This window comes from Fonsecaea pedrosoi (genome assembly GCF_000835455.1).
Source record: "Fonsecaea pedrosoi CBS 271.37 unplaced genomic scaffold supercont1.1, whole genome shotgun sequence".
NCBI classification, from domain to species: domain Eukaryota; kingdom Fungi; phylum Ascomycota; class Eurotiomycetes; order Chaetothyriales; family Herpotrichiellaceae; genus Fonsecaea; species Fonsecaea pedrosoi.
The window spans coordinates 164,000-176,700 of record NW_013550615.1 but is presented as its reverse complement, the minus strand read 5'-3'; the positions used below and the strand labels follow the sequence as shown (position 1 = coordinate 176,700).

General features: G+C 52.2%; 4 protein-coding genes across 4 annotated transcripts; all 4 read right to left on the bottom strand.

The window, feature by feature from the left end:
- Positions 1-111: 111 nt before the first annotated feature.
- Positions 112-2,142, bottom strand: Z517_00053 (uncharacterized protein; the record flags this gene model as incomplete). The annotated part of the gene is made up of 2 exons (XM_013433019.1): positions 112-1,718; positions 1,776-2,142. 2 exons carry the CDS (start codon positions 2,140-2,142, stop codon positions 112-114), a joined length of 1,974 nt encoding a protein of 657 aa, XP_013288473.1.
- Positions 2,143-2,609: 467 nt separating this feature from the next.
- Z517_00052 (uncharacterized protein) lies at positions 2,610-4,367 on the bottom strand (the record flags this gene model as incomplete). The annotated part of the gene is made up of 1 exon (XM_013433018.1): positions 2,610-4,367. One exon carries the CDS (start codon positions 4,365-4,367, stop codon positions 2,610-2,612), a length of 1,758 nt encoding a protein of 585 aa, XP_013288472.1.
- Positions 4,368-5,366: 999 nt separating this feature from the next.
- Z517_00051 (uncharacterized protein) lies at positions 5,367-7,668 on the bottom strand (the record flags this gene model as incomplete). Its single annotated transcript, XM_013433017.1, has 3 exons — positions 5,367-6,543; positions 6,599-6,843; positions 7,180-7,668. 3 exons carry the CDS (start codon positions 7,666-7,668, stop codon positions 5,367-5,369), a joined length of 1,911 nt encoding a protein of 636 aa, XP_013288471.1.
- A 636-nt stretch (positions 7,669-8,304) lies between these two features.
- Z517_00050 (uncharacterized protein) lies at positions 8,305-9,229 on the bottom strand (the record flags this gene model as incomplete). Its single annotated transcript, XM_013433016.1, has 2 exons — positions 8,305-8,418; positions 8,543-9,229. The coding sequence occupies 2 exons, from the start codon at positions 9,227-9,229 to the stop codon at positions 8,305-8,307; spliced, it is 801 nt and encodes a 266-aa protein (XP_013288470.1).
- Positions 9,230-12,701: the final 3,472 nt, after the last annotated feature.

Sequence of the window (12,701 nt, the reverse complement as noted above, 5' to 3'; positions counted from 1 at the left end):
TTCTCCTGCTTCAGGGGTTCACAAATGAAATGCGCCACCCACAACCAGCAGCTCAGACACCACCACATGCACCGTCGGGACTGTTAGAAGTGGATGGGTCTAGCGCTCAAGTCATGTCAACTCAAATTCCATCATTTCTTCTTGATGGGCTAGGAGCTCGCCTGGATTGAGGCCGTGGACCGAGCATTCGCCAAGGAACAAGTATTTGGTACGCTGGCGCAGTGGCTTGCCGAGTGAGGCCGTTGGAGGTTTAGAATGACCCAATGATCTCCCTCTCCTCACCGACGTCGCACTTGCTTGGTAGACATCAAGAGAATGATCTACCGGGCGGACAGCGTACAACACATTCCCACCTCTGAAGGCGCAGAGCCAATCTCCAGACTCCAGCATGGCCGAGGTTCTTACAGAATGACATTGCGCGCCATTTCTAAGTGACTCCTGCAACAAAGATGCCGCATAGCCCTGTTCGAGCCCATAATGTGCAGAGTGGCTTGATTTTTGCTGCTTGTTGGAAAGTGTTGGTGCGAGAGATGCAAGTGGCTGAGTGAATTGGCTTCCGTCGGCTCTGCTGCTCAACAAAGTCTGGGCCAGCGAGTCGGCAACGAGGAAGACGCTGGGCCAAGACAGCGAACGGGTAATCAGACAGCCAATTCGGACACCGAATACCGTCAGAATGGCTTTGGCTGGCATTGAGGATGCTGTCAAACCTGGCAGGAGGTTCAACCTGTAGATAGGCGATTGCCCAGCTTGCGATGTGGAGGAGGCAGCTTTGGGCGGGCCTTCGCCAAAGGCATCTTCTGAATCGAGATCTGTAGAGTCCGTGAGGATCAAGGGTCGAAGCGGCAGGGATTGTCTCCAGTCTGGTAACCAGCCTGGCCAGGCTACTGGAATGTTGGTCCTGTATCTGCCAGCGGCACTGATGATCGCCAAGTCATGCTCTTTATCGATGCAGTGCAGAAAGACCTTCAGATAGAGGTAAAATAAATCCTCCTCCTGGGAAGAGACCGTCCCTGAAGACTGCGGAATTCCCGGTCTCGACTTCAAAGCCTCGAGCAGATCAGGCATCAAGCCCAGTAACGCATAGACGGCGTCTTCGGGTTTCGTGCTCGTCCGTGGCCTAGTCAGCATGAGTAACTTACTCAGCTTCAGTGTGCCTTTTTCCAGCTCGTTTCTAACGGTTAGGATATTTGCAAAGAAGCCGTCCGAGTCGTACAAGAGACTCGAGCTGCGCAGTTTGGAAGCATAATGGAAGTACCAAAGAGACAAGTCACTCCATGCCATTTCGAGGTCGCCACAGCAGACGATCGCGGCATTCGCCAGAATGATTTCTTGGAATGTCCACTTCCTCGTGAAGTATACATGTTGAAAAATCGACAGTGCGTGCTTCAACGTGGGAGGAGTACTGTGCCGTCGATTCTTGGGCCGGGGAGACGACAAGCTATTGAGGCTAGAGGTTGAGGAGGAGAGGCTGCTGAGGCTTTCCCGCGAGCCCGATGCACAGCTGGGATATCGCGACATTCGGGGAGACTTGGACGTGCCCCGTGGTGTGAGGGGTCTTGTTCGCGGCGTCGAGGGACCACTTGACGAGTTCAGAAAGTCGGATCGCACCAGACTCAAACTCAGAGAGGTCTCCTGGAGCAGTTCAAAGGCCAGAGCCATCTTCTGGTCATACCTGCCGAGCCAGACAATGACACGGCACGCAGACGAATACAGACTTCCTGGGTCGGCATAAGCACGCAGAAGGGTCATTCAACGAGCACATCGGCTGAGCATACCCATTAATCCAACTTGTTTCATCACCTCCTCTCCTTGATTCTGATTGATGCTGAGCTGGTCCACCCATAGTCTTCTCCAGGCATCCGGGTACCGCAGATGAGAAAGCGCCATATATAGAGACTCGGTGACGGGAAAGTCAAAGCCATTGCACGAGATGATTTTGGAGGGGATGGTTTCCCCCCAGACGTAGGAGAGGGCTTCGAATTGAGTACTTTTGGGAGATGGTACCACCTGCAGCTCACAGTGGATAGGGCTGCCTTTATCGCCTGGAGCGAGTAACAAGGTGCGGATCTCGTCGCCATGGAGGGTGCTGTAGACATCCTGCGCAGTGGCATCGCCGTCTAAAATGAATCCGCGGTCGTCCATTGTCAGCGTCCGAGTGTTCCTCGCATGGCTGGCAAGACCCTCGCCCTCAATTGAATGGTCGGTATTCCGGCCGTAGACTTTTGGCAGGTTCCACACCAGCGAACTTTGTCTGGAGTCTGTGGTACGATGTGGGCACAAATTGTGGTCTTGTACCGAATACAAAGGTGAGAAGAGACGAGAAAGGCCGAGATGGAAAAAGGTGCTTCGCCGAGTCGGGATTTTCTGGCCCCCAATTCTTGTGACGGAAACTGTGAAACTGCCTCGCCATCCTTATTTATCGTTTAGCAAATCCGGGAGGGCTTTTATGCTGAGCATTTAATCATCTGTGTCCCTCGGTTTTTTTGTATATAAGATCTCATATAGACATTAGACTCTATGAAAATGGCATCGTTCTGTCAGCCAATCCGTCATTATATCCTCTTTCATCGCCATATCATATCTCTATAAGCTCATCATCGTCATCTCATTCAATATATGGCCTTTATACTCCATCCAGCGCCCACCACTCTTGCCGCCGTTAGCATGATCAACGACGCCGCATAACTGCAACTGGTGAATGCAATCAACCCCCAATACTCTCCCTTGCACGCCGTCACCAATTGTCCCGCAATCGGAATGCCGGTCAGGGAGCCAAACGACACCAGAGTATAGCAGGTAGCATAATACCGTCCATAATTTTCGACCCTGCACAGCTGTCCCACGCAGACGGGTGTCAGCGAAATTCCTGAGCCGGAAGCGAACCCAAACACGAGTGCGTAGACGATGATCAGTGCAATGGATCCATTGGCCGGAAGCCAGAACGCCAACGTCGACACCATGCACAAAAATATGGTCACAACCATGGCGTTGAACCGGCCGACCTTGTCGGCGACAAAACCTGGAAAATATCGACCAAAGCATGAACCGACGTTCAGGATTGCGATGATCTGGTATGAGAACGAGGTAGAGACGCCGTGGCTCAGGGCATAGCTGCTCAGATAGGTAAGAGGGACAAAAAGACCCCATTCAACGAAGAAGACCCCTGCGGTGGTCAACGCAAAGACCGGGTCCCGAAAGATGCGGACATCGGGGAGAATATTTTCCTTGGTGGCTTTGCGTGGCGGGAGCCGTGATCTGATGAACAAGTTGGCAAAGATGAGGAGGACAAGGTTGATCAAGGCGCTGACTCGAGTCGACCACGCCCAGCCGATTTTGGGAAACAGTGCCTGGAGTGTCAGCGGGAACAGGATCCCACCCATGGACCCGCCAGCGGCAGCCAGTCCCGTAGTCTGGCCTCTTTTCCTCAGGAAGTAGTGGCCAACCGCGGCAATGGCGGGCGTGAACACCAAAGATGTCCCAATTCCACCTACAATGCCTATAACAATCAGGAAGTGCCAGTACTCCGTGCACACCCCCATCAGGAGGTGCGAGGCGACCATGAAAACAGACCCAGCAAATACCAACCAACGAGGCCCTTTGGCGTCAAACACTGGCCCAATCTCCATGCCCAGGAGAAAGGAGAGGAAGGCGTAGATGCCGAAAATCCAGCCAACGGTGCTCTCACTCTTGCTTTGCAGTTGATGTGTGGAAAGATATGCCTGGTATGTTCCCAACGTGTTCATCATCCCCAGCGCACTCATCAAGCCGCAGAAAGAGCCAAACACGCATAACCACGCGTCTCTGCCTCCCTCTGGATAAGTATTGCCATAAGCATCGGTAGAGACCCGACTGGCAGTCGCCAATTCACTGGGCACCTCGTGCAGTGTCGGTGTTCTGGAACTTGACGCTTGTGAGGATGATCTGGCTCGTGGTTTCCCGGAAGCATCATGACTATGCGACTGTTCAAGGCCACAACAATAAGATGCGAATGGTGCTGCAGCTATTGATGGTGCCGCGGATGGGGTCTGCCGCAACCCGAGATCGGACCGTTGAATTTCAGTGATTTCATGAGTTTCTTTAGTTTCCCTGACAGCCATATAACCCGGTTGCTTCTCGGCTACCTCTGCATCTCCTCCAGTCGGAGTGGTGAAGGCACCGAGAGTTTGCTCACTGTCCTTCCATGACTCTTTTTCGAGGTTCTGGCTGGGTGTCGGGGAGCCCGACCTGGCCCTACCAGGGCTTGAGCATGGTGATTGTGGTGGAGATGGATGAGTATCCGAAAGATGATTTGCTTCGGGAGGCAATCTCTGCTGACCCCGGGGAGCTCCGTGGGCTTGTTGTTGTTCTTTGGAGTGATCGAAGGTCATGGACTGTACTCTTTTGGGGGAAGGGTGAAGTCTTATGGTTGTTGATTGTCGTCGGAGATCAGCTGTTAGTTTTGATCTTGGGTGGTCGGCGTAGTTTTGTGAGAAATGTGGAGGGGAAATCCCAACCAAAGAGTCCGCCAATATGTATTTATCTGATTTGACTGATATCTTTCAAAATTTCTGCAATGACAACAGAGTCGATCTGTGGCGGCAAGACAGGGCAGATGATGAGCAAAGAAGAAAAGGTGCAAGACGAAGAGGCGGTTGTCGTACCAAAACCGAACCAGGCCATTGTAGAAAGGAAAAGCCTGATGAGCGAAATCGGTCATATCCGCTCTCAACTTTTGTGTGGAGGTGGATCTCTCAACTAGGATGCATTGATCGTCGAAACAAAATGTTGACTTGTGATGTGCTGTGTGTGGAGAGCGACTGCGAGGGTGTTTAGCGAGCGCACTCAAGCGCTGTGGGCAACAACAGAGAAAAAGCGCTGGAGAACGAATGAATGAGGGGAAGCCGAAGCTCTGTGTGGAGAGGCCATCCGTACCTCGTACTTGGTGTTCGTACATGATGTCGTACATTTAACATTTATCGAGCGATGCACACTCGTACTGTCGTCTATGTCACTGTCTTGTCCATGAGGCTGCTGGAAATTCTAAAGACTAGAAACAAAACAATTGCACAGGGCAGAGAAAGTAAAAGAAAGAGGTAGAGCAAGGTGCGAGTGGTTTCTGTTGTGTCATGTCGCATTCATTTCTAGAACCGCTCATTAGGTTGCGAGTCGTCCTTCTCCCGCAGCCGTGCTGCTTCCAGTTCCATTCCATATGCACAAAAATCGACAAAGCATAACTAAACGCTCGCTCACATTCCTTTTCTTGCCCATGGTCCTGTTGGATATTCTGGTGCGCAAGGAGGGACAGAGTGTATGAAGGTGGCGTGAATGCCCGGAAGCGTCCTCTTGCCGTCTGGCTTTCCAATAATTTGTCTTCCGTCGTATTCACGTCATCTCACACTCAGCTCCTCTCTCAATTTAGATGGCTCATTCGGGTTGGCTGCTACCATTTTGTTTCTCCTGCCTAGCAACGTGGAGTTGTCCAGACTCAATTCGAATGGCTGCTTGTTCCGCCGCCCAACGCTCTGCTTGGCTGCCGCCGCCACTGCTGCGCTATGCTGGCCGTATCCTCTCTGCTCCTGCTGAGTATTATGATGTTGGCTTCTGGCAGGTGCTGCTGCTGCGCGTGCTTGGGCCGCGGCAGAGGGTTGCGTTCCGAGATTGGTTTGACGCATCTTGGCTTCCATACTCGACACGTCGGCTGGTTGCTGATTCTTCGGAACTTTGCTGGATACTTCTTCTTCGTAATCTTCGTCCTCATCATCTTCGTCTTCATTCAGAGGATTTAGTCCACCAGGCATTCCTGCTCCTCGGTAGCCTTGCTTGAAGTTCTTTCTCCTCTTGGCTTCTTCCTCCTGTCGGTGTACGGCATAACCAACGTCAAATACTTCACGGAGGTTGACAGCTCCAGGCGATCGGAAGTCTGCTCGCTTTGCTCCCGGTGTATTGGGTGTGGTGAGGAAGTCAGCAGGGAGGTTGCCCGCTTGGGCGATCTCCTTCTGGCGAACATACAAAGGTGTTGCGAGAGGTGGTGCATCTGCAGCAGCATAGGTGGGCTCGTTAGTATTCCGAATCCAGGGATGGTTCAAGAATTCTTGAATGGTATAGCGACGGTCGGGGTTAACGGTCAGAAGATGTGACACTAGGTCTTGTGCTGATTTCGAAATATCGTCCCACCAAGGTGATAGGAAGGTATATTGACCCCGGGCGACCTTTTCCGTCAAGACTTGGATCGACTCATCATAGAAAGGAGGAAACCCGCAAAGTAGGGTGTACAGCACACAGCCAAGAGCCCACATATCGACCGACTTGCTGTAGCGTTCATCCTTGACAATCTCAGGGGCAGTGTAGCCGACTGTACCGCAAGGTGTCATGGTTTGAGAGTCCCATATCACCTTGGAAAGACCAAAATCGGCAATTTTGATTTGGCCGATACCGCCAGCACCGACACCTGGAATAAATTCTCCCTCATCGGCTTTTTCTTCGTCTTCGGGCCCTCTGGGTTTGGGATTGCGAGTTGGAATAAATGGAATGGGATAAAATAGGAGATTTTCTGGTTTGATGTCGCTAGAACGATGTTAGTTACTCCCGCGAAACCCGCCATTACGGTCCCAATACGTACCGATGGACCACACCGGTCTCTTCATGTAGATATAGCAGGGCATTGGCGACCTGAGTAATGACATGTCGGCTTAGGTCTTCGCTGAAGTAGGTCAAGCGGACAATCTGGTGGAACAACTCGCCACCCGGACACAGCTCGAGAACGATATAGTAGTACTGCCGGGACTCGGAAAAGTCAATGAGCTTCACGATATTGGGATGGTCCAATTGGCGCATGATTTGGACTTCTTTGAGGATATTGGCTCGCTATAACAAGAGGTTAGTCTTTATTCGGACGGAGGCTAGGGGTGTTTTGAATGCGTCAATTGGGTCAGAGTGTATGTGGTAAGGGGGAGGTTCGGATAAGGTGGAAGTGCGCACCTCCACGCCCTTTGGTTGTTTTTTGAAGTTCGGATGAAGGTGAGCATCGCCCTAGGTTAGAAGAGGTTGGTTTTGAAGCTGGTTTTAAAGAAGGAAATGAACGGTAGAAAGAGACAAGGAGGGGAGATGTGCAATGCGAGGGACGACAGAGCTAGGGCGTGGGCAAGGAAGGGGAAGGGAAAGCTTCCGAGACATGGCAGTGTCCCATGACTCCCGGCATACCTGATTCGAGTTCATTTCGAACTTACGGACCACCTTGATGGCGACCTCGTCTCCGGTCTGGGTATCTCTGGCCTTGTAGACGTTACTGAAAGCGCCGTCTCCCATCTTTTCGACCAGGATGAATCGTTCAAGACCAGGATAGCGGGGCATCTTGCTGGCCTTCTCCCTCTCCTCGGCAACAATGGCTTCGATATCTGCCTGGATCTTCTGGTTCTTGCCCGCAGCGTGGGCTGCGGCACCTCCGGCTTGAGCAGCCACATTTCGATTGTCGCCGCCGGCGACGGAATATTCACCCGGTTGAGGTTGGACTTGATGGTGCTGTTGCTGTCTGTGATGGTTGCCTATAGGTTCGCTGACGCCGTGGTGATACTTCTGTTGTTGAGCGTGAACTGTAGAGACGTTGGTGGTGGGATGATCGCGGGGAGGGTCGGCAACGCGGGCTTGCTTCCCATGACGTATAAAGTTCTTGAGGTTCTGAATGGTGCTCATTTTAGCCAATGGTCCTGTGCAGATCAACGCACAGGGCGGCGATATGAGGAGAGAAGAAGGAAGCGTGGAAGAAATCTCGAGAGACTGCGGTCGGTGCCAGCGGGTAACACAAGAGGTTACGAGATGGAAGAAAAAGTTCACGGCAGTAGGCAGGAGGCAGTAGTAGGCAGGGTCCCGGGGCCCAGATTTTCGGTGGTTACAGGAAACGGCGAAGTGGATGATTCAGCAGCAGGATAAGCGGAACGCAGCTTTGACGGAATGAGGTGAAGTGCCAATGACCGGTCTTGGTTTTTTGAGATGGCTTATGCGAAGTGGAAGCGGGGCGGGGAGAGGGGGGAAGTGTACGCGGGGCGTATCAGGCTTAAACGAAGAAATGAAAATGAGATGTGGCGAGGTAGAAGCAGAGTGAGAGATATGCTGGAGTGGTTTTGAAAGGAGAGAGGTGATGAGGTGGGAGTGTAGATGGTTTGGATTGTAAGAGAGGGAAAGTTGGAAAGGAACGGAAGGGGAACAGTGGTGAGGTGGTGCGCAGACAACAGAGTCAGTGACGGATGGGTGACGACGGAGGAAGTGGTTGGAGGGGCAAAAATGACCCCGAAGTATGTAAGGCTTCAGGCAAAAGGCGTAGCTAAGCAGCTAGCGAAATAGGTACCAGTTGGTGGCAGTGGTACTTCCCAGTGGTGCCGGTGCTGCGTAATAGGGGGCGCACTGGCTTTCAGATGAGGCATGACGGGGGATGACTGGCGGAGGCTATGGGCGTGGGTGGGTGGCGTAGGTAGGGGAAAGTGATGAGATCATACCCGTGGGCAGTTGTCCAGGGCACATCAAGAGGGGGCCCGACCGTACACCAGGGGCAAACAACAAAATAACTTACAGGTGGCTCCGCTCGCTGTGGGTTCCCCAAGCCTCCATTGAAATGTTCCTTGCGCTGCAGTGCCCTGTGTGGCCTTTTGATGCTTGAGCTCTCCAAACGACATTCCGATCGACGCCGATGCAGGGTCCTCCTCGCAAAACCGCCATGGCACGCATGGCCAGATCTGCTGTTCTCCTCCTGCCTTGCCGCGAATGGCTGACGAGGCTGGGTCCTCCCCATATTTGCCGTCCGATCAACGTCATCAGGTCGAGTGTCGATTGGAGTTGACACTGTCACTGGGCGACGATCTCTTCGATTGTGGCCTTGACAATATCCCGCTGCCATTGCCCGTCGGTTGGAAACGCAAATCGCATGCCGTTTGTTGGCCGGGTTGGCATCGTTTAATCTCCCAAACACCTTGGGCGAGCACCTGTCCTGGTAGTCGTGGTGATACTCCTGGAAATCCCTGTCCAGATCCAAACCCAGGTTGCGATCCAGCTGGATTCGGGCGTTCAGGAGGCTCTCCGGGTGGTAGAGTTCGTCATCTACTATCAACGGTTCAATAATGGTGGGCGCAGGGGGTGGTGCCATGTCGGATACGTCGCCATCCTCCAACCTCCACGAGTCAAAGTACGACTCCCAGCTGTCTGTCGGCGTGACAGTCTTGGTAGAAGATGCTATTGATGGGTTTCTGTGGTGATGCGCCATGGCGTGGAGGTCGCTGACAAAAAGTAATGCGGCTCGGTAGATATTTGGTGTATGGGAAAGAGAGAGAACAAGATTGGTATACACCTATCCCACCATTCCTGAGGAGATATATTCGATCACGAGCTGGATGAAAGACAGTTCAAAGAAGTAAAGGAAGAAGACGTCCATGTGTCGTATTCTAACGGCTATTCCTATCCTTTTGATCTTTTCCGCTTACTTCCGTCCGGCCCAACAGCTATACAAGACTGGTCGGGGATGAACCATCTCACCCTCCCGCGACAGCCCTTCTCAAGCATGTTACCCACTCAGACTACCGGTTATATCACATGGAGTGTCACCGGGGATTTGCAGAAACCGCGCTCGCATGATGGTGGTACCCCTGAGTGCGAGGGAGGTCATACACACCATGATTCGACAGTTTCAGGCATTCCAATGCAAGGGGGGATCAGGCTTAACGAGCCGATACCAACTTTTTGGTCCACGAGCTATTCGTAGCTCCAACCGAGCTCTCCACCTTGTCAAGCGTCGAGGCTCTAACACGTCACTTCACTTCTGATCGACTTCGCTTCCGATTCGATAGTTCCCCCAGATATCCAGACATGGCAAAGCGACAGGTCCAAAGGGTGAGACCTCATAGGAGAGCCTGTCTAACGGTAGCACCTTATCGACGGGTCCTCAAGACCCCAGCCCACATTCTTCCTATGGAACCTCCCATTGACATCATGCATATTATATCTGGTGTACGAATGCCCTATATCCCACACGGAGGACAGACAGCTAACTCGCGTCCAACACGCGTCTGGAAATCCCGCGGAATCCATCCCCATGCGTTCTTCCAGGAAATTTTCCATGGGAAAAAAGGGGGTGATCAAGAAAGCTGTCAGGACGGATTCCATCCCCAGGGCATACCAGTCCCATCTGCCTGGCGGCCAGTCCAGCCCCAAGCCAACACTTCGCTAAGCATCGCACACACACTCTCTCTGTCCACTTTTTTGGGTTCCTCGTGACTCGTGGTGGTTTGCAAAATACAATTTCCTCTGCGAGTCTCATGACATGTCCACCCCTCGTAATAATAATCCAATCTCGAGTTCGCCCTCCGTCGCACTGTTTGGGGCTTGGTTTTCCCAAAATACGAGTACTAGTTCACACGTGGTGCATTTGTATCTCGTCGTATGACAGGACAGATCCAAAAGGTCCTTGTTCCCTGAACTAGTTGTCCCCAACTTGGGTTTCCCCAAGTCTCTTTTTCGAGTACCGAGTACTTGATCAGGTTACGCCGGCAACCGAATGTAGCTGGAAGTGAGGAGAGCGGGCAGTGGGTGGTGGGCCTTTCTTTCTGACCTGACTGAACCACCGTTCCTCAAAGTAGGTACGATAATACGAGGGGAGCTTGCACCGCACAAACTCGGGTACCTGGCTGTAGCTTGCATTTCCGGCGTCTATTTCAGAACGTTAACCACCGGAGAGATTATCCGGAAAAGAATTCCTCAGATGTCAAAAAGGACCTCGTCTCTGTAAAAGCGAATTCTGTGTTGTACTACACCAGAATATTGACGATTCCTGCTCTTTGAAGAGAGGGGGACGACCAGCAGCCCCCAACGTGGTTCGATGAATTAATCCCCCCAAGTAATGGATCTGACTCTCGCTGTAGCGAATCAGGCCAGGATCTGCGACTTTGCAAAAAAGGACGAAGGACGGGCTTGAAGGTTGTCCCCGTCGATCACCCTTTGCTCGGTGCTTTGGTAGGCTCATCATACTCGGTCCTGGCTCGGTGAACCCTTCAAACACCCCCAAAAATCCCAGCCGCCGATCAGCTTCTGCGGTAACTGCGGTATACTTATGGGTAGGTACAGCTGGATACACTTTGGCCACGGCCCGGGAGCCAGCGAGTTGGTTTGAAAGATTTCCTGACTCCACACCATTAAGCCAGAGCTGTGTCTCGTCCTGATTGGACTAGATAAGTTTTTACAGCGTATGAGGAGGTATAAGTTTCAAGAACCATACTAGCTCTGGAAAAGGAGGAGAGCTTGCGTCTAAGCAGAGAGGCAGCTTTCACGGTCCGGGTAACCATGGCAGAAGATCTTTCGAGCCCAACGAACCAAGAAAGAAAGCGCCTTTGCTTGGTTAGGTGAATTTCTTGTCTCTCTCTCTCTCTCTCTCTCCCCAGTACCGCTCTGGTAGCTGAACGAGCAAGCATTGTATCTCAGCAGCTCAAGACTGGGGCATCGGCCGACCAAAAAGCGAAGCGGCCGTGCGTCGAAAAGGACACGGCGTCCTGCGTCTGTTCCCGGCATCATCATCATCATCGTCACCAAACATAGGACCATTTGAAGAGTTCCACTCCCAGCAAAAGCTGATGACAACTTGGCAGACAGGTGTGGCAGCGAACGCCAGGATCATCACCGACCGTGCGCCAAAGTATAACCTCCCTTGGCCTTCTCTTTCGTGCGTGTTTAACATTCCGATCACGCACTCTCTCCGAGGTTGGTCGTGGTTGGTGTGGGTGGTGCATGCATTGCGCGCTGATGTGCGGTGCGCCGGCACATTCGTCACCTCCAGTCCCGTTCTTTTGTCAGAGAACCCGAGAGATCGACCACATTTTTTCCTCATACTGATCCGCACAGACGGTCGATCCGTGTACCCTTCGTAGCGTGGTGTATCCAGTGTCTCGATCCTGCGACCGTGCACAGGGTATGGATCCAGTGTGACGAATCATCTCTCCCACGCTCAGATCTAATGCCGGACGTTTTTGTCCTCCTTTGAAGGAACAACGCCATTGCTACAAAGCTCGAGGGATCGCAGAATTCCGATGTACACGGGAGAGGAAGGGCGGACGCGGTCAAAGGACTCGGACATTGCGCTCTCGATTCGTCAAACGTTCGCTGGAGCCATATGTTGCTGTCCACCTCTATCGCCTTGGAATATGGGAGGCTGGATCCCGAGATCTGCGACAGATCCTGCTGCTGCGCTTACCAACAATGGATGGCATCGACCTCTATGAACCTGATCAAGCAAGTGCTAGAAGTTGTCTTTGGAGGGGCTCCTGGATAGAGATGTGCACCAGTGCTGAGATTTGTGCTGCCTCTGAAAGACATTTCTTCTGAGAGCGCTAGACAACAACTTGAAGTTCGGGGAAACGAACTTGACCTTGGCTCATATGGGCTCATAAAGAAAATATGGGAACAAGACAGAGTGCAAGAGCCTCTCTGTGCTCATCGTAGGCTTCAACAGCAAAATTACTACGTTGAATGGCTTTTTATACTATGCTCATGTGACTTCGAGATAACCACTGGCCTTGTAACAAGGCTGTGGCACACTTTACAAGGCTGAACCCTGTTCTATTGCTTAGAATGCCAATTACCATATCACTGCCCTTGTGGTCCTCCTCACTTTCCAACAGGACCTCCATCAAGGAGCGCCCAATCCAACCCCCAAATGTGTCTGTAGGAATGCAAACGCATGCTGTCATCAC